Source organism: Podarcis filfolensis (genome assembly GCF_964270895.1).
Source record: "Podarcis filfolensis genome assembly, chromosome: 17".
NCBI lineage: Eukaryota > Metazoa > Chordata > Lepidosauria > Squamata > Lacertidae > Podarcis > Podarcis filfolensis.
The window spans coordinates 5,329,728-5,350,682 of record NC_139621.1 but is presented as its reverse complement, the minus strand read 5'-3'; the positions used below and the strand labels follow the sequence as shown (position 1 = coordinate 5,350,682).

At 46.8% G+C, this 20,955-nt stretch overlaps 2 protein-coding genes across 3 annotated transcripts in view; both read left to right on the top strand.

Annotated features, from left to right (window-relative positions):
• The window catches only part of OTUD5 (OTU deubiquitinase 5), a 43,610-nt gene extending 28,565 nt beyond the window's left edge, over positions 1-15,045 (top strand). For both annotated transcript variants that reach the window (XM_083593499.1, XM_083593498.1), the window contains exons 3-9: positions 6,257-6,321; positions 7,015-7,171; positions 7,344-7,492; positions 9,954-10,139; positions 10,327-10,537; positions 11,768-11,881; positions 12,919-15,045. In XM_083593499.1, coding sequence (XP_083449625.1) covers positions 6,257-6,321; positions 7,015-7,171; positions 7,344-7,492; positions 9,954-10,139; positions 10,327-10,537; positions 11,768-11,881; positions 12,919-13,040 — 1,004 coding nt within the window. In that variant the 3' untranslated portion in view covers positions 13,041-15,045. The remainder of the gene's footprint in view (positions 1-6,256; positions 6,322-7,014; positions 7,172-7,343; positions 7,493-9,953; positions 10,140-10,326; positions 10,538-11,767; positions 11,882-12,918) is intronic.
• GRIPAP1 (GRIP1 associated protein 1) overlaps positions 1-20,955 on the top strand; it is a 241,335-nt gene that overhangs the window by 211,097 nt on the left and 9,283 nt on the right. The window lies entirely within an intron of this gene.

Here is a 20,955-nt window from a genome sequence, read left to right as displayed (position 1 = left end):
TCTTTGTTGCCAGGAGCAAAGGTCTGTGCTAACTCTGCTTCCTGAGTCCCTTTGACTGGAGGTACGTGAATGTGTGAAGAACTTGACCATCTGACTTGGGGGTTTGGTAGGGGCTTGGATAAACAGAAGATTCTGGAAAACATTTTCACAGAGTGAAACTTTGTCCTTGAAATGGTTTTTGAAAATCATTCAGAGAGGGCTGGATTTTCAGGAAAGGAATGATCGCAGCCAGTTGTTGCAGTAATTTGTCTTGGCTTTGCCCACCAGCCCATCTATGTGCCAAACCACAGACACACAGCCTTTACCTACCGCTTTCCCTTTTTTCTTCTTTTTCTTTTTTGGTTTGGTTTGGTTTTTGGCCATCTCCATCTTGTTAACAATCCAGTAGCAACCTTGGCTTGGAGTGCCTCATTCCTTTATTGTGACTATTCCAGACCAGTTCCTCTCTTTTCTAATTCTGATAGGCATCCCCTACTCCACTGCAATGCGCATTGTTTTGAAATGTTTTATAGTTACAGGTTATTCCTAACCTGTAGTGGCTTCCTTTTTGTCCAGGCATATATTTATTCATTAAGTGTTTATCTATTAAATCCACCTTTCACCAGGAAGGTCCCAGGAAGGAATATATATAGTAACAACGCTGCACTAAGAAGAATATCACATAGACAATATAATTCATCATTTAAAAAAATCTCAAACAGTAAAACTACCAAGTAGCAGCAGCAAAAATACACCCATAATGCCTAGCTTTCTCTTCAGATAATGAGATTTAACCCCACCCCCCGTTCACGGGACCTTAGATGGGATTTACCCCACCTACGTACATTTAAAAGATGCACTATCACACTTAAAATACTGGAAATATTTTAAAATTACGTGGGGAAATATTGTGGGGAAATATTACAACCTCTTTCCATCTTCAAATGTGATTCAAGTCCTGCAGTAAAATCATTCTGTTTTGCCTTTGGGGTTTCCCCAGACCGGGTGATACCTGCGCCTTGTGCCCCGGTGGTGCTTTTTTGGCTACAAGAGCACTGAAACTCACCTCTGAACAGCAGATACAGAGGAAGTGACTGTAGTAATGCCTCCAAAACAGAAGCTGGCTGTTTTTAGAGACCATTCCGCTGATGTGAGCCAGCTTTCAAAATCTTTTGGCATAAATATATTTAACTTGGGCCAATGGTTGAAGCAAAATTGCCCAGACTTGCAGTTGCTCATTATCACTGGCTGTGACATCTGCCAATGGCAGAGGGCTTACCTCTGAGACAGCTGATTTTGCATGAGAGCAAAGACCCACCATGCAAAACTCATTGCTAGTGCCAGGTGTCCTGAATAAGCTGTTCAATATTCACTGGCTTACACTACCTTGCCAAAGGTGAAAAACATGAAGAGGGTCATGTGCAGCAGAACCACTTCCCATCCTATAAAAAGGCAGCAGAAAAGAAGCACCATGTTTTGAACTTTCACAGAAACGCTTTGAGGTTATTGTTGACACTTTTATGTGAGTTATTAACCAGCAGTGATACCTCGGAAATTCTGTGAATTTGAACTGCTTTGAGATTGAAACTGCATGAGGCATAATCACCCAGGAGTTTCAGCAATGCTCATGTCTTGCTGTACTGGCAAGTCCCTGGGTCAGAGAGACATTTTAGATACATACAGCGAGCCTTGTTTTCCTGTCTTTGTAGTTGTGCTTGGTGTTGTGTTCCACTTGTGCCTCACATAGTATATGAACTCAGAAAGTTTGCCCTCAAACACCCAATCTTATGTCAGCTTTTGAATAATTTCAGTAGGTGTTCTTAGAAGTCATGTAAAAGCTGAACAATGAAATGAAATGAATCGGGGCTGCTTTTGTTTCTGTGTTTCTCCTCTTTAGCAATTTTGCTATTACCTACTTTTTAAGATGTAACCATCAGGCCCTGAAATGTTACACTAAAAAGAAAAAAAGTTTCCTGGCACCCTTACCCTCCCTCCAGATCTTGAGGAAGGAGGCTGTGGAAAGCCATCGTATGTTTTATAGCTTTGTTCTAAGAATAACAATTGATCAGCCTGAAATACAGGCTGGGAGTCAGGTGTTCTCAAGGTGTCTCACAAAAAACAAAACAGAGTACAGTGGCACCTCCGGTTACAAACTTAATTCGTTCCAGAGGTCCATTTGTAACCCGGAACCGTTCTTAACATGAGGTGTGCTTTCGCTAATGGTGCCTCCTGCTCCTGCTGCGCTGGCAGCGCACAACTTCCACTCACATCCCGGGGCAAAGTTTGCAACAAGGGGCATCTACTTCCGGGTTAGTAGAGCTCGTAACTTGAAGCATTCGTAAAGAGGGTGCGAGGTTCCACTTTATAGTACTAAAAACTGAAAATGCAAGTTAAAACAAAACAGGCACAATAAGCATGCAACATAAACCTTCCTTAACGGAGAAAAAAACTGTATGCAACTGTAGCCTCCCATTTCCTACCAAAGTTTTATCATGGCCCTAATTCTTTCTGGGGTATGTTTTGGAGCATGGACTAGGGCTTTCGTTTCTGTTTGTGTCTTTACTGAGCGGGCCTCTGTGCACGTGCACAGATCATCAACAAAAATGGAGCTTGGGGTGGTGACCACAACAGAAGTTTCGTAGAAAAGCCGATGCCCATGTGACTTGCTGGAACTGCCAGCTCTACTTCCCCACACCAGAAACCACATCCTTGTTTACATAGAGGTTAGAGATGAGTCACATACTCCCTTGATGCATTGCACAGCCCGCCAAAAAGCTGTTGACCCGTCCTCATCTATCTGTCTTGCTTTCCTTCTGCTACCTTGAGGGGCCTAGAAAATTAGCCTCGGAAGGTAGTGTCCTATTGCTGTCACGTACAGATAGGGAACTGCCTCTTCAGCCCCTTGCACTGTTGTAGGAAATGCCATGAAATTACTAGCACACTGTTTAGAAGGTGATCTGTTTGTGTTTGATGAATGATGCTGGGGTCCCCACCCTTACACCATCCCATGTGCCATTTTCAACATGCTGTTCATGGGCACATACAAGGGCTGCCATACAAGGCAAGCCACCTTCTTCTGACCTGCTAATTCCATGGTGCCTTGAGGCAGGCATGGGTCTTCTCTTCATGCAGTAGAGGCTTTCAGCATTACAAATCTGCTACTTAACTGGGAAGGTTAAGAAGGTTAAGGGCCACTGCCGTTCCATCATATGGATGTCTCGCAAGGCAAGGTGAAGCAGGTGCATTGGGATGCCATTAAAGGCAGCTGGGCACAAGTCAAATGGAGTTGACTGTTGGAGTACAATGTACTCTGTGCACAATCCCCAGAAGGAATAGGAGTGGCACAAGAGGATTTGAATGGGGCTTGTGCTGTTGTCTTATTATAGTTTTGGAGGGTGCTGCTGGAGTTTGTCACCTCTGGCACCAAGATATGGTGATACAAAAACAGTCACCATTTTACTCCCCACACTGGAGCTCTTATGGCTACAGTTCTTATGGACCCCAGTTTGGCTTGGGGGTATTGTTGCTGTTTGTTTTATGGGTGGCCTGTGGAGTCTTTGTGGCTCCTGTTTCGCCCAGAAAAGAGCAGCCCTAGTGTTTGATGCACCGAGGGTGCAAGAACGTCTTTCCAATTCCTGAAGCATAGGTGGTAGCAGTGGTTGCGAACAGGCTGTGGAGGCAGGAGGGAAGGTTCAGAGGGTGGACTATGACAGAAGAAGTAGGAAAAAAACAGGCATGGGAAGGGAAGCAAGCGGAAGAGGGAGGGGAAATGATTGCTGGAAAGTGGAAGAGAAGTGAAGAGAAGCAGGAGAAAGTTGCTGTGTTTGGAGAAGCAGCAGAGGCAACATCCCAAGACGCTTCGCTATATACAAAGCACTTGCTACTCTTGGGCTTAGAAACTTTTTTCCATATGCTATCTCTTGACCTTGTGGTCCTGTGTGGTTGTCACAGGTCTCTTTTCTTCCTGGCATTTCTACTCTCACCTTTGAGTGTGGTGATGATCTGAGCCTCATTCTCCTGTCTCTGCCACCACTGGCTCCACATCGGGAATGTGCCTCCCCAAAATACTATTCCCAGGTAACGGCTGCTGACAAGCATCCCAGGATAGCTTCTTCTCTCTGCCTCCCTCAGTGTAAGTTGATTGGGCTGGGTGGGAGATTCAGGACATGGCATGTAGCTCAGTGGAGTCATTTGGATTTCTTTGTTGCTGAGCTTTATAAACCAAGTCCCCTGATTATGAGTGGAATTCTCTATACTTGCCACAAATGCTGTTGAAACTGCTTTTTCACTAAGTTTTCTCATTTCTTGCACAGTGACCCCTCTCCCAGCTGCTTCCTGAACCGTGGCCCATCCCAGTCCTTTCCAAACTCAGGAGGCTGTTCTCTCCTCTTCTTCCTGCCCCTTACGTTATTTTCTTTTGATCTGACTGCCCCAGAGCCATGGATAAGTTTGAACCACGCGAAGCCAACTTAACTGATTTCCGTTTGTTATGCCTTAATAAGAATTGATGCTTGAATCTCGTAGAGTCTGAATATGGTGTTGCTTCGGGATCCCTGTGGGTGCTGCATATTGAATCCTAACGTCTTTTCAGTTAACAGCAGTATTTTGAAGTAGAGACCGTATAGGCAACTCAAAATAGCAAGGGATTTTGGCACTTTTCAGTAATTGGTTTCAGATATCTGTGACCACCCCTCAGCTACTTTGCCTTCCAAGGTAATCCACTTTGCTGCAACATTTGCTTCTCTGATGTTCCCAGAGCTGGCATCTGGTTGTTTTTCTACACTTGCCCCTGGGAATGGTTGCACATCTGCAAAGAGTTTTTGTGATGTTGAAAAATCTGTAAGATCTTACTTTTCAGCGCATCTGTCAGTTTCAGTACTGGCTCTGATCAGTTTCATTAGCTGCCTTGTTGTGGATTAGCTGACAAATAATGGAACTGTGGCTCCCAGTTTCAGTCGGTTTTAATTGTTAGATTACTCAACTAAAGCTTTTGGTGACCCAGCCTGTGCAGAAACAAGCTGTCTGTGTGTGTTGCAGAAATAGCACCAAACAAAAAATCAGGGGAGAGAGAAAAAGTAGAAATAATAGGCCCACTACTTTTCCAGCTGTAAACTAGATAAACTAGCATTAAAATGTTTTTCTAATGGAATAAATGACTCTGGGAGGAATTTAAGGTAGCACTATGTCAAATGTTCCATCAACAAAAGCATTTCAGCTTCCCACATGGAACAATCCCCATACACCTCCCTCCCCCCTGTGCTGTTCTGATGGTTCTCCTAAGCCCCCCAGGGGAGTGGGTATGGATGCAAGAGCAGGCAAGGGTGTGAATAGCCCTGTTGACCCAGCAGAAGTCCTTGTTTTGGCTTCTGCTTGAGAACTCATCTGACCTCTCAGTGTCAAGAGGACAGGTCCTCATAGTTCAGGTAACAGTGTACTTGCAGGCTGAGTAGGTGTGTTGCAGTCACAAGCCTTAGCCTCTGCTACTAACCAAAATCTGTCCTGTGGGGAGGTTTTCCTTCCCTGACCCTAGATATGTGATCAGTCAGATCCCTCTGGGTGACACATGATATCAGGGTTACATGCCTCCAAATTATAATTAATTATATGGTGCTTTTTAGCCAAAAGGCCCCAAACAGCAGTAAACAGCAGTATGAAAAGAACAAAATATTCAGTAGAGTGCAATAAACTGCCATAAATCAACAGCAAGCAAAATGGTACAAGGCTACAAAAAAGGAGGACCAAAAGAAAGCCTTTCAAAGCAAGAGGATTAAAGGGTGCTCTCGCCAACTCTACATCTGGCACATTTGGTGGCTATAAATCAGAATTTAGTATATGTGCTGCCGAAGCTAACCCCAGCTAGAAGATTTAAGGGTGCCCAAGAAGTGTCTGCAGCTTGGGAGCCAAATGTTGATTGCTGTCTTTGGGTTTGGAGCTGGGGCGTCAGGGGAAAGGCCACCTTCAGCACTTGCATCTGCTCAGTTTGTTGTACTGTGGGGGAAGAGAACCATGATGCACAGCTTGCAGACGAGAGGAAAGCCACACACGCCTCCCTTGGAATGCTGAAGACAGCACTCAGTGGGACCATCCCAGGGTTTTTGAGTACTGGAGGAATAAGAAACTGATCTGGGGTTCACTTGGTGTAAATCAGCAGCTTCAGTTATGAAGCTGTGCTACATGCAAGGAAAACTAGGTGCTTCCAAACCTGTCTCTCTTTTCTGCTTATCAGGTAAGCAATTGTTGGGTTGGGTCAGTGATGATCTCTCATTTCTTTTTGCAGCTGACCAGGTATATGGTGACCAAGACATGCATGAAGTGGTCAGGAAGCACTGTATGGACTACTTGGTGAGTCTTGTCTAAATCCCTGGCTTTAGCTTCTTCTCCAGCTGTTACTTCTGAGCACTAAGGAAATTCTTCCTATGAAAATATTATACCTTTCCTCCTTTGAAACGGTACAACTGATGTTACAGCCACTGTTCTTTTTCCTCCTCTCCCAACCACCTCTAAATTATACAGATAAATACACACACATAGGTATATGTATATCTCCACTCTTAAAATTGCAGCTCAGGGAGCCATCCATAAACTGCTTGAAAGGTGTTTGGCAGGCCCTTCCCTTGTGGAATCCTGTTAGTATGTATTACCCCAACTATACTGAAGCTGCTGCTGCTGCTGCTGCTGCTGTGTGTGTGTGTGTGTGTGTGTGTGTGTGTGTGTGTGTGTTTACAGCTTCCATGTGACTGGGGTAATAATGTTAAATGTCCCAATTCCATGGTTGGAGCCACTTTACACATTATGCCCAATGGCCCAACATGATTAATTTGTTTAACCACTGCCCCATATGTGTGGAACCTGCCTTGAGCAAAACAGTTCTAATGCAGCATGGGGACCCCTTGTTCTCTGCAGATTCAGCTCTCCTAATGGGTTTGTGCCAAGAATCCTTTCCTGGAAAGGCTCTCCCACCTCCGGATGCTGTTTCTTGCCCCAAGTGGGAGCCTTTCTCCATCCTTCTAACCTTGAGGCCCTTTCACATTGCAGATGAAGAATGCCGATTACTTTTCCAATTACGTAACAGAAGATTTCACCACTTACATCAACCGGAAACGGAAAAACAACTGTCACGGCAACCATATTGAGATGCAGGCCATGGCAGAGATGTACAATCGACCTGTGGAGGTTTACCAGTATGGCACAGGTATGCATGGCTCCTACTTCCTGTCCCCTAACCCTTGCCCATGCCAGCCCTGGGCTGGGGATGCCAGCCTCTCAGCTGCCCCTATAAAGTGTGGTGATGGCATCCAGCATGTTTGGGCAAAGGGCAGGGATTATGCTACACCTCTCACTGAGCTGCCATCTTTCCCTTCCAGAGCCCATCAACACTTTCCATGGCATCCATCAGAACGAGGATGAGCCCATCCGAGTGAGCTATCACCGCAACATACATTACAACTCTGTGGTGAACCCCAACAAGGCTACCATTGGTGTGGGGCTGGGGCTGCCCTCCTTCAAGCCAGGGGTGAGTCTTTCCTGGATGGTTTCTGGGGAAGGGAGGTCTCTTTAGCCGAGGAGTTCAGTATCCCTCACTACCAGGGTGTCCTCTGGGGGTTGAAAGGTTGGGATGTGGCAAGGTAAGGCTTGATGGATAAAGAGAGGGCAGGGAGAAATCCAGTTGACTAAGATGTGTGCCTGATCGTGTAACCTTGCAGTATGATCTGTGTATTTTTATTTTTATAAAAGGTCAGCTACTCAACTTGGTGGTGCTGCATGAATTTGAAATAAATAAATAAATAGAAAATCTTGCTTTCCAAATTTGCTCGCTTTTGTTAATTGGTTGCAGCTGTTTCAGGAAGAAACCATGGAGGGAGATTGGACAAATCATGAATTTGAAATATTCCCATAGGAAATAATTTAAATGCTCGCCTAACGAATGATTTCCTGGGAATGCATTGTGTTCAGAGAGTGGGACCAGCATGTATTTATATCCTGCCTTTCTGCCTAATAACTGGGCTCCAACGCTACTGAGAACAAGCAAAAAATAATACACAATAGAATAATCCTGTGTTGGGCATGGGGCTTTGCACAGGGCTGTTCTCAGGTACTGGCAACTGGCTGGTTGGTGCTACCTGCAAGCCCTCTTTTGGCCCAGCTGCATCTTTACCTGCCACACCCCTGGTGTTATGTTTGGTGCCAGGTGTAGAGCAGGTAGGGCATGGCTTTAAAAATGCCCTTGCATGCCAAACCAGGCAAGTGAGTCAGAAGTTCCCAGTTGCTGCTGCTACTACAATGACTGTTTCAGCTGCTACCCTTTGAAAATTCCATGGTGCCTGGACTATGCAGAATTAGACAAGATGACAGGAAGGATTTGAAACTTGCGGGATCAGAGATTCTCAGAGGCCTGGAGTAAATATGTGAACTATCTGAAAAGCAATTGTAATCAACAGATTACGCTAGTGGGATTGCAAGAAGTTTTGTAAGGAGGACTATGTGAAATATTGCAGAGAAAAGTTTGAAGAGAACTGTTAGTGAAGGACTATTAAAAGTAATAGTGAAATTAATGAAATGCAGATTGATAAACATTGAAAAATCTTCAGATATGGTTGATGGAAGTCCAAAACACTGAATAAGATGAGAAAATATGTTGTATGGTTTTTTTGGAAATTTCATGTAAAAATCAATAAAAATATATTTTTTAAAAAAGAAAATTCCATGCTGCCAGGAGTGGCCCGGGACATTGTGCTGCTAGAGACAAAATCCCCAGTGCAGCCCCCACCCACACCTCCTGCCCCACACCGGCACCTAGTTCCCAGCACTCAGCACAGGTGAGTGTCCACCATTACCAGCTGCTTGCTGCCTCCTGCTCCTCCACCCCTGAGGTAGCACACCCCTCTACTCACCCCTGGAGTGTGCCACAGCAGCTGCTGGGGTCAAGGAGCAGGAAATGGCAAGCCTGCACCAGCAGTGAGTGCCCAAGTCATGGCTAGTGCTGGGTACTAGCCACAAGGGGCAGGAGATGGCAGCAAGGGTGCTGGCTTCACCTGTGGGGAGGGGGAAGGCATGATGGTGCAGGGAGGGAGTGGTGGCGCCACTGCTGGCAGGGAGGCAGCAGGAGGTGCAGCCCCCCAGCCACCCACTCGCTCGTCTCACAGCTTCTCCTCCTGCTCTCCTCTCCAGGTGGCTCTTTCTGTTGGCAAATGGGGCAGATGGAGGCGCTCGAGGTCCTCTCCCTCAGACCTCAGATATTGCTCAGCTTGATCTGGTGAATGAGGTGGGGCTGAATCAACCCACCCGTCTGAAGGATGGGGCATTTTGTGCAGAGTGCTGGGCCTGCCAATCACCATCGCATTTCTGATGTGGCCATGTGGCGATTCTGGCAGAGCAGGGTGAAGAAGCATGTAAAGAATAGTAGCTGTAGAATGCCTTCCCCGGCCACTTCCAAGCCAACCTCAAAGAGGCTGGAGAAGGATATCTGCTGGCTGCTAAGAGACTATTACCTGTTTCCTCCCCCAGATCTGACAAAGCTTGTCCAGCTGCATTTAAGATGAATTAATCTCATCCTTTCCTTTATCTACTAAGGGAAAATTGAATAGATATGTGCTCTTCCAAGACAACCATCCTCCCACTCACACCCAGATTTTTTTATTTCAGTTGTGCGCAGAATCCACATAGCACGTTCTGTCAGCCCAAGGATTTCTCCCCTGCGTGTATCCCACACCTTTCCCATATCTGCTTGGCAGGCTCGGGAGTGCCTCCTAAAACAAATTGGGAAGGGTGAAGGGAGTCCTGCTGTGCAAGCGGAAATCCTTGCGCTGGCAGGAGGCTTGCTTAGCACTATGCTAAAGTATAGTTGCCCCTGTGGTTGTTTTCCTGACGGAGAGGGCTTATCTCCTTTTGCTGTTTAAAACATGCAACCAAACTTGGGCAGCGGGTTTGAGCCTGGGACTCCAGTGGGCTTGCTGAACTCCCTCCACTCTCTGTAGTATGCGGAGCAGTCCTTGATGAAGAACGCAATCAAGACATCCGAGGAGTCATGGATCGAGCAGCAAATGCTAGAAGATAAGAAGCGAGCAACTGACTGGGAAGCAACCAACGAGGCCATTGAGGAGCAGGTTGCCAGGGAGTCTTATTTGCAGTGGCTGCGTGACCAGGAAAAGCAGGCCAGACAGGTTTGGTTTATTTCCTCCATGTGTGAAGGGGAAATGAGGGTTTGGGGGCATCTCGGGGATCACTAGAGGTGGGGAAATGAGTCTTCCCTTCTGTTGAGACTGGCTGTAATACTGGCCTGGCTCAGGGAAACTGATCAGCAAGATTGTTGGCCCTGAATAGCATCTCTACCTTTTCCCTTCTTCACAGCCCTGCAAAGCCAGCGCTACCTGCAGCTCCGCCACGGCGGCTGCAGCCAGCGGTTTGGAAGAATGGAGTGGCCGCTCTCCACGCCAGCGCAGTTCGGCGTCTTCCCCAGAGCACCCCGACTTGCACAATGAGCTGAATGCTGCCAAGCCACCTTCCCCTGGGAGCACCGCAGCACTAGCACTTACAAAGCCCCCCTCGCCGTGTGCTCCTGGTAAGTGCCCCATGGATCAGAGCAGGGAGCAGAATGACTCCTCCGGGTGGGGAGCAAGAGGGCTTAAGCTATGGCGGGGGCTGATGAGGTGGCCACTACGTCAGAGGGAGACAAGCGTGGTTGTGACTTGGGACATGTGCAAATCAAACATGTTTTTCCCCAGGTGTCAGGCACATTCTTCTTGCACACAAAACACCTGCAAGGTGCATAGGCCTCTCTGAGCTCCTTCTGGTTGTCCAGGTGACAGGAAAGGTCATGCAGTTTGCCGCTTCCACCACACCTGTAGACACCATAGTGCTGTTCTGTCTTGATCCAGTCTTCATAGTGCTGTTCTGCTTCAAATCACTGTGGTCCTGTAGAAGCTGCATCTCCTTTGTAAGTTTAGAAGGGGGAGCAGAAGGGCTGTGGTGCAGCTGCCATAATGCACTACTGTGGTATATTTCTCCACAGCTGCTTCCTCACTGCCATTTTGAAGGGATAGGAGAGAGGGGAGATTAGCTATCCGGCAGCCAAAGTGGGGAATGAGGGAAAGGACAAGATATTTATCTTTCCTTACCTTAATTAAAAAAAAAAAATGGAGCGCCTTTCCAGTTGCATTGCTTGAGGAAGTTCACACTGGTTGTGTTTAAAAACAACCTAGAATCTTAAAATAAATGAAGTAAGTAAAATAAAAATACATAACAGTCCTGTACAGCAGAAGCCAGGCATAAAGTGTTTCTCCAACCGATAAGATCTAGCTGTAAATGGGTTGAAAGCCATAAATGAGCCTGCAGGGTTGGAAGTGAAAATCCTTAAAGTAAGCTAAACACAACAGAATTAAATATCCCAGATAATTGTAAGTCGCTGATATTTTTACTATACAGTTGTATACAAAAAAAGTTTGATAGAGAGATAAATGTTTTTTTAAAACACACACACACACAAAAATAAAATAAAATAAAAAACACTGAGATTTTGGCCATCCCACAATATATACTCTGGTTTCTATCAAGGGGCAACCTGAGAATAGGTAAATTATGCCAGAATGTGATGAGACTAATATACATGTCAGCGTTCAGAATCTTTTATCCATCACAGGAAAACACCTGCAAACTTGTTAAGTTTAAATTGCCTTTAAAGGCATACTGGGGGCAGGGCATTGTTGGAGAGTGTGTTGAGAATTGACCCTTAGGAGATGAACGTCCCCTTTGCATGCAAATAATTCTACCATCAATCTGCACACCTACCCAGGTACAAGCAGCCAGCTTTCTGCAGGCGGTGGCCGAGCAACCCCTCCCTTAGTATCGTTGTATCCAGCCCTGGAGTGTCGGGCAATAATGCAGCAGATGTCACCAACAGCATTTGGTAAGTGCCCTCCCTTGAGTCAAGCATTCAGGCGTTAAGGAGATGTGGCTCTTTAGCCATTCAGAACCTTAACTTCTTTTCAGGCATTCTGATGCTGTAGCTGAAGACTCCTTCAGTTTTCCAGTACGGAACCTGCATTCAGTGTCTGCTTTTCACAATATATATAACTGCTTAGTGTGTATATGGAGAGGAGACAGGTCAAAATTTGTCGTTCTGCGCTTGAGCAAATCTAAAAATGCCAGGCCTTGTGGGAAGATGACAGAAGAGGAGTCGGCTTGAGCAGTTATTTTAAGTGAGGATTTCTGGGCTGCTGGAACCACACCTCAGATCTGTTTTAATTTTGATGTTTTCAGCAGGGTTGCCCTATTTCAAAAAGTAAAACCCTGGAAATTGCCTAAGATTCAGGGCAAAGCTACCAGGATTTTCACGAGATTCTGCAACTAGCTCTCACATTTTCCCTGGCCCTTGCACAATCACTTGGGAGTCAGCTGGTTTCTTTGGGAGGAGGAGATCACGTACCTCCGTTTGTGGCCTTCCCACCTAATTCATCCCTGACTTCACGCTATGGAAGCGTGAAGGGTGGTGGGAAGGAGGAAAATAAGTGCTATAAAAAGAATCATGGATAATAGAGCCCTGTGAGAACAGCAAAAACAAAACAAAAAATTGCAATTCCAAAATCGTGTAAAATTCAGATTTTGATTTACAAAAATGAAAAGGGGTGAGAACTTTCAGATGAACTAGGTTGAGTGCCAGAAACTGAAAACTGCTAACTCTGAAACGGGAATGCTTGGAGCACTGAAACAATACTTTGTTTCACCACTCCTTGAGGAGTCTTATTGTGGCCATTAAGGTGAAAGCATCCAGTCTGGAGCATCAGCGGCTGTGGTGGCAAAGGATGGGGTGGACATGGAACTATGATGCAGTCGACTGCGCATGGTCGGCTGTGTGCGAGAGGTGGTGGGAGAATGGCTAGAGGCAGGAGCCGAGTGATCCATGACTCCACCTGTGACCGCTTCAACCCCTTTGTCTTCTGCCAGGCTTGAGCGACTGGGATGACGACGAGATCTTGGCTTCGGTGCTGGCGGTGTCACAACAGGAGTACTTGGAAAGCATGAAGAAGAGTGCCCTGCACAGAGACAGTGGTTCAGACAAAAGTTGATAACTCGTTTGCATCTCCTGTGTTCACCTGACACCCCTTAGGTGCATGTTTTGGCAGGAAGGATGATAATACCTGGGACCCCTCCCCTCCTCTGCTGCTGCTGATCAAAGCTCCTTCGGCTGCCCTTTTGCCCCGTCATTTTTTGGCTCTTTGCATCCAACCTCCAATGTGCTTGGGGGAGAAGCGAGAGAAGGACTGGACCTCCTCTGCAAGGAGCTGGAACACGCACAAACTGGGGCATGCTGGGCTTCCCCCTTCATCAGCCGTTCCTTCATTACTGAATATATCTATATATATGATCCAATCCTAAGTGAGACCTCCCCACTTTTGAATGGGAGGGTTGCAGTTTGCTTATAGGGTGGTGGGAAGGTGGACTCTTCCGGTTGGGTTTTGGGAGTGGAGAGAAGCTCAGCTGCTTCTGTGGAAGCAGAGTGTGACTGCAGGGCCCACCAGGTTCCCTCACCCTTGGGAGCTGGGGATATAATAATGTTCAAGCATGAAGGGGGTTGGGGGGCTAGCAGTGTGTTAACGGTTCTTTCACCTGCCCCCTTTTAACACTAGTATCCTGGCTTCTAACGGAAGGGTCTTCAGTGGAGTGGGTCCCTAAACCTGCAACCATTTGAAATCACTCCGCCTTCATCTCTAAGGAACAGCTCTGGTCATCTACAGGAGGACCACCTCTGTGGCTGTTTTTTCTTGCTCCACGTGGCAGCCTCTCTTCTCTTTCCCACTTGGGTGTCAGTCCCTGTTTGTTCACATGTGGCCCCTGACATCTGGGAGCGCACCACAGGCTCCCGACTTTTTGCCCAGCCATGTGGTCTCCCTGACGCTCTGCTTGTTGGCTTTCTTGGCCTCTCCCGCTGCTGACTCTTCTATTCTCCCTGTGCCTAGCAGCGGGGGAGGAGGGACGGGGGGGTGGAGAACACACCACTTCTCATTCCATGTCAGCACTTCCTAGGAATGGGCCAGGCCTTTAGCTGCATCGTGGAAAGGAGGTGTTGGTAACAAAACGGACTCTGGCACAAGGTCAGAAGCTGTAGGTGACAACTCTACAATGTTTGGAAGGTCCCAGGTTGTCCTGTGATGAAAGTAGACCTTGAACCCCACAGTTGGGACCCATGCAAATGGCGGGGGAATCTGTCCCACGAGGACCCTAGACTGTTGGCAGGCTGGCCTGAAGGTCAATTAACTCCTAGAAAAGAAAGAACTTGCCTCTTCCGAGTGTGGTGTCTTCCTAATTACTGCTGTGGTTATACAATCCACCTAATGTGGCCATTTATTTTTTATTCTCGAATCCTGGGTGTGAACAAATGTTTCTGCCTTCCCCATTCATGCAAGGGGCACAGCACCAGTGCACTCAACTACTCCTGCAGCTTCATGTTGTGTCCAAAATTCATGAAGGGCTGGGATTTGCTAAAGGTCCTGCCCCCGTGGCATTGCTTTCTGAGGCTGCAGAGTGGCAGCTTTGAAAAGGGGTGGGAGGGAAGTGGGTAGGTAGTCTACTGCTTTAGGAAGACAGGTTTCAAAGTGGTATTTGGTGCCTGAAATAAAGTATTGATCTATGCTCTACTTCTCCCTCCCCCCCAAAAAAAAATACCTTTGTGTTACACCTGTGAGAGAGGTGATTAACTTCCCTGTGCAGAATGAGAAAATGAAGCAGGAACAGGTGAGGATGTACTTGAAGTATGAAAACAAAGCAAAATATCCAAGCCTCTTCCTCTGATGTGCTTTCTTGTTCCTACAAAACCCTTTCATGGGTCGCCTTTCCTTGCTTCTCCAGGGATCCCTTTATGCTCAGCTCCCATGATTCCCCCACAAGAGTTTGTAGATGGAGCCACTGGTTATCAGCTTCTTCGAACTGAACGGTGCACATGGGCCACACTCGGATGTGCCCTTGGTCCCACTCCATGTGCTGGTTTACTGCCAATTAGATATTAAAATTCCTTGACCAGAAATGCCAAATTCTGCAAGATCGTTATAAGCAGAATAAATCATGTAAATATTGCCTTGTTTGATCGAGTAAAGTAATCAAATAGATCTGCAGTGCGCGGAGGATACACACACACAAGCTACTTAACTGGTAACCATTCCTTTAGCCAGGCCTCATAAGGGACAGCAAGGCCTGTAATAGTCAGACTTACTGGAAAACGTAGAGCGCTGTGAAGGAGATCGAAGGAGGAGTTCCTTTATCTCCCCGCCCCCATGTTATATTCACCCTTTTTACCTTTCAGGATCTCCATTTTGGCAACTTAATTTTAAAAAAGGAATCTGAGATTCTCAGGAGCCTGGTGGGTTCCATGACTGAAGGCTGTTTTAGACAACAGTCATCCAGTGAAGCTATGTCTCGTATGTTAGAGTTGAGCTTTTGTATTGGACGGGGGAAAGACCAGTTGAACAAATAAGCACAATATCTCTGGTTGATCTGTTCTTTTGAGCTGGACTTCATTCCTCACTTGCCCTCTCCCTGATGCACCATCTACTGCTGTTCTCCTGGAAAGACTCCAAAAGGGTCAGTGACCCATCATTACAGTTGGTGCCCTACAACCAGTAGGGAAAAACAGGTTTTTAAGTGCCACGTGGCAGCCAGGAATGGGCATTTGATTGCATTTCCAATCCAAAGAGATGTATATGTGTCTCTGTACAACTACGGCTGGCTAACAGGTAGCAGGGACTATTCAGAGAAAAACCTTTATTTTATACTAATTGTTTCATTGCTTACACACCACAGACCAGCTTTCATATCTTACACATCACAGACCAGCTTTCTAGGAAGCGGAAGAGTAGCCAGGCACCATGCCTTAAGTAATTGCCAGTGCCAGCTTATCTATTTTTGCTACATTGGCACCATATAACATCAACCCTGAAGGAGCAGTCACCAACCCGCTGATAACCAGCCCTCATATTTGCTGCCATTTGGGCAGAGGGAAATAGGTGGTAAGCAATTGCAGCCTGCTTCCCTGAACTGAAATAGCTACTCAAACCATGGCTAAATGAGCTTTTGCAAGTGCTTTGTGCAGCCATCAGAATAGGGGAAGTGCTATTGGCTAAGCCTAAGGGAGCAGACCCAAGTTTGGTCATGAGAAGAGTCAAGGCTTATCCTGTTTCAGGTAAGTGAGCAGGCAGAAAGCAGCTACAAATGTTTTTTCCTGCCGTAAGATATAAGCTGGAACAAGCTGAGGATATGCACTAGACCTGGTCCACACATGGAGTAGAATAAGGTGACGTGACCTTCAGTTATCAATTACTGGAATGCTTTCCTGTGATTTAAGGGGGGGGGCTTTGTAAGCTAGTATAGCGGGAATATACTGGGGAATACTGGGATAGAACCTTTCTCCCAGTGTGTTACTTGCAGGAAACAATCAAAAATGGCAATCCCCCTTCCCTTGAAGTGGTGGTACAGTCTATTAAGATTTTACCACTTCATTCTGCTGCATGTGTAAATCAGGCTTCCACAGTGGTACAGCTATGATAAAGAAGGATAATCAGCTGGCAGGGTCTTGGTCAATCAGCTGCAAATTGGCCATAGTTAAAACCATGCTCAAGGTGGCTTAGAACATGAAATACAAATGTGGTCAAAGAGAATAATTAAAACCTCAAAAAAGCACACATCCAAATTGAGCAATTTCCACATAAATCGTCATAAAACTAAGATTAAAGTAGTATAAATAACAGCAACAAAAAACCCTAAACAATAACCCAGCCCAAGACTGTTCAACGACCTCAGCTTTTGTAGCTGGAGAGACGGGGCCCCAGGCCAGGTTGGAAGGCAAGAAGCAGGTCTTTGGAGATAGGATAGCTCCGTCTGGAGAGCATGAGACTCTTAATCTTAGGGTTGTAGGTTCAGTTCCCACGCTGGAGATTCCTGCATATCAGGGGGTTAGACTCGATGACCCTTGTGGTCTCTTCCAACTCTTAAGATTCCAGGACTCGCAGCCAAGATGGTGCTGAGCACATTTATTTTAACTTTAAATTTGTTGCCCTTGAATACACCATTAATCTGCTCCCTGAGACAGGCTTCCTCCCTTGGGCTGGTGCTCTGCTCACTGCAGGGATCGGAAATTTGAAGCCCCCCCCCCCCAATATATTGTTGAACTACAGTTCCCAAAATCCTTCACTGCTGGTTGGAACTGCTGGGTGTTGTAGTCCAACCACTTGCAAAGGGCCACAGGTTTCCCACTCCTGGTTTAATGCAACCTACTGCAGTTGCTCTCCCAGATAATGTTGTAGGGTTGGTGCCCTACACTTTACAGCTCCTTATCCCTCTGCCATTCATAATTTCTATAATATATACAGATTGCAGAATCCATCTTTTTGTGTGTGCAGAATTAGAATTACCTTGATGTGGAATTTCATATTTTTAGTTCTTAAAAAAGCAAAGGAATTGAACATAGTGCTAAGCAGATTATTCCATCAGTGCAAGCGTTTCCGCTTGCCTGGTGGAATGATCTGCCCTCCTTCCCCTGGATGCTGTCATGGGGGTTCTGTTGAACCCTCTCCAGAGCCAGTGGGGGTGGTAAAGGGGGAAGCCCTACTGTACTAGTGGTAGCCTTAGCACAGGTTTCCACGGATGGGACTAGTTCATTGAATCAAGACCTGACAGCCTGGCAATGTTGAACCAAAGCCTAGGGTCCATATCCGTAATGCAGAGCTGGGGAACTGCAAGCCCATGGCCAAATGTGCACCTCCAAGCCTCCCTCTCTTTCTGACCCAGGCCACATGCCTCAGCAGCTCACCTTTGCACCTTCCTCACCTGGCTGAAACGTGTCTTACAAATGTGTCTGATCATGCCTTTCACTTGTTGGAATGGAGGACAGAGGGGCTCATGAGTGTGAATAGAATTCAGCAGACCCTGCAAAGATAAAGTTACATTTCTTGCTCTGCATCTGGACCCCAGAAGGGAGTTTGACCCCTGGGCTGAAAAGGGTTATGTGCCCTTGCTGTAATGTGTGAGCTCTGTCTTCCCACTGTCTGCACAAAAACTGCAGCCATAGGCCAATTCCGTTCCTTATTCATGAAAACATGGTAGCTTTGGGATAACATCTAGATTCAGGTTATGTTGATAAACTGGGCGGAAGACTAAAGACTTGCTCTACTATATGAACAGGCAAAAAGAATAATAGATAAAATGGTTGGAAGGGAAGCTGGAGCATTGCCTACAGGCTCATGGTGAAGATTGAAAGTGTTAGGAAGAAATAGGAGGAAATCCCTCATTGTGAAACAACAGGAACAGGAGTCTGGGTCAGGCCTGTGAAATCTCAGCTCAGAGGTATATGTTGCCTACATTTCCTTTCAACAAAAGCAGGAGGGGAGAGATTTGCCATTCTAGCCTCCTGCTCTTTGACATTTGCTGGACAAACGGTTCCCATGGCATTGAGTCCCAAAGGTTAACATTGACCTCAGCTTCTTGGGGTGGAGACAGAAGGCATGAGGAAAAGGCATGGAAAGGAATCCACCAGCACTCTGCGTTGGTCCCGTCCCAATTCAAAGCCAGTCTGACTGGATCCTTTGGAATGGGATGACATTCCTGTGCAGCCGGGGCATGCAAGCGGTCAAACCAGATGCACAAGTTTCCAGCCCTTAGTGAACACACGCACTGAGTACACTTTAGCATTTGCTTTTGAAATGTGCCTTGCTCAGATTAGCAGATTAGCTCCTCCGGTGACTAATGTCTCATACATCAAATTCCTCACAAGTCCTAACTGAATCCCAGTACAGTGGTACCTCGGGTTACATACGCTTCAGGTTACAGACTCCTCTAACCCAGAAATAGTACCTCAGGTTAAGAACTTTGCTTCAGGATTAGAACAGAAATCGTGCTCCGGCGGCAGCAGGAGGCCCCATTAGCTAAAGTGGTGCTTCAGGTTAAGAACAGTTTCAGGTTAAGTACGGACCTCCGGAACGAATTAAGTATTTAACCCGATGTACCACTGTATCTCCTTCATATAGCAACCACCCCTTCAACTATTGCTCTTGCTCCCATTATGAATGGGCTCTTCCAGATATATAGTCCATGAGATCTTACGCTGTAATACAGCTGGTGCCTCAATATCATTTATAAGTTTTGTCCTCCAACACCACACAGGTGAGAACGGGGACACTCCTTTTTGTCCACAAGGCCCTCATTTTCACATCCAAGATCCCTGAAATTGTCACCCTGCACTAAAACAATTACCTGAGGAAGGGCTGTAGTGCAGTGATAGGGCAGCTGCTTTGCATGTAGAAGGTCCCAGTTCAACCCCTGACATCTCCAGGTAGGCATGGGAATGCCCTGTGCCTGGAACCCTGGAGAGTCACAGCCAGCCAGTGGAGACAATGCTGAGCTAGATGGGTAGGGTCCCATGAGAATAGGTTCCTACCAAAAGTTACTCTCTGGTTACCAGATTTTTTCAATGAATCCAGGGACAATTTTTTATTTTTGAAGCTGAGTAGCAACAGGGAGTCAGTAGTGGGGATGATGAGGCAAAAGACCCTGGGCCCAAACGAACATGCATATTGTATAAACGTGCAAAGCCCTTCTTTTGCACATAAATGTGCAGAGTTTTTTAAAACTGGGCAACAGCGCACCACCCACCCAGGACTTCCCCGATCTCCTGCCCCCTTCCCCCTTTGTTTTGATAGATTGGGGGAGTCATGGGTGGGTGGCCGTTGCCCAGGAGGGGCGCAAGACGTGTGATTTCTCTGCCAGGCAAGGTGCAAAGCCCTTCTTTCCCACCCTGTGAAACATAAATGTGCAGTTTTTAAAAAACTGGGCAACACCCGCCTGCAACTCCTGAGCCTCCCCCGATCAGTCAAAACAAGGGGGGCAGGAGATCGGTACCGCCAGATGTCCCCAGTTCCCCTTCGGCAGTGGCGACGGCAGCGGCGGTCAGCAGCCCCAAGCCAGCCTGGTAGCGCAGTTGGCTCTGGCCAGCTTCAGGAGCGGCTCGCTGCCGTGGTGCCCGTTTTTCCTCTCTGGAAGTCCCCATGTGATGGGTTGCGCACAAGACACATCATATGGGGACTTCCAGAGAGGAAAAATGGCAGGTGCCATGGCAGCAAGCAGCTCCTGAAGCCAGCCAGAGCCAACTGCGCTTCCAGGCTGCTGAGACTGCCACTGCCACGTTTTCCGGGGACAGATTTGCAAGTCTGGGAACAGAATTTGGGGACAGATTTGCAAATCTGGGGACTGTCCCTGGAAAGCGGGGACATCTGGTTACTCTCAATGCACTTGGTTGGATCCAGGCTAACAGCATGACCCTTCTGTGCCTATCTATGGGACTTACTTCCAGAAAACTGGGTATACGATTGTCTGGAAAATTACAGGCTGGTTAGCTTAACATCTGTCCTGGGAAAACTGGTGGGAAATGTTTTTACAGATAAAATGAGCATATAGAAGCAGAAGCCTTGCTAAACAACCAGCATGGCTTCTGCAAGGATAAGTTCTGTCTCACTAACCTATTAGTTACTTGAGAATGTCAGAGGTAATCCAGTTAACACAGTGTACCTGAACTTTCAAGAAGCTTTCAATGAAGTACCTCACCCAAAACTTCAGAGTAAGCTCAGCTGTCAAGGAATCCTCTTGTGGCGAGATCCTCTTGTCGGTCAGAAAATGGTTAAGTAACAGGAAGCAGAGTAGAAATAAAGAAGAAGAAGAGAAGAAGAGTTTGGATTTGATATCGTGCTTTATCACTACCCGAAGGAGTCTCAAAGCGGCTAACATTCTCCTTGCCCTTCCTCCCCCACAACAAATACTCTGTGAGGTGAGTGGGGCTGAGAGACTTCAGGAAGTGTGACCAGCCCAAGGTCATCCAGTAGCTGCATGTGGAGGAGCGGGGAAGCAAACCCGGTTCACCAGATTACGAGTCCACTGCTCTTAACACTACATCACATTGGCTCTCCTGGAGGAGGACCACTCTCCTCGAGGAGGGGTGTAGAA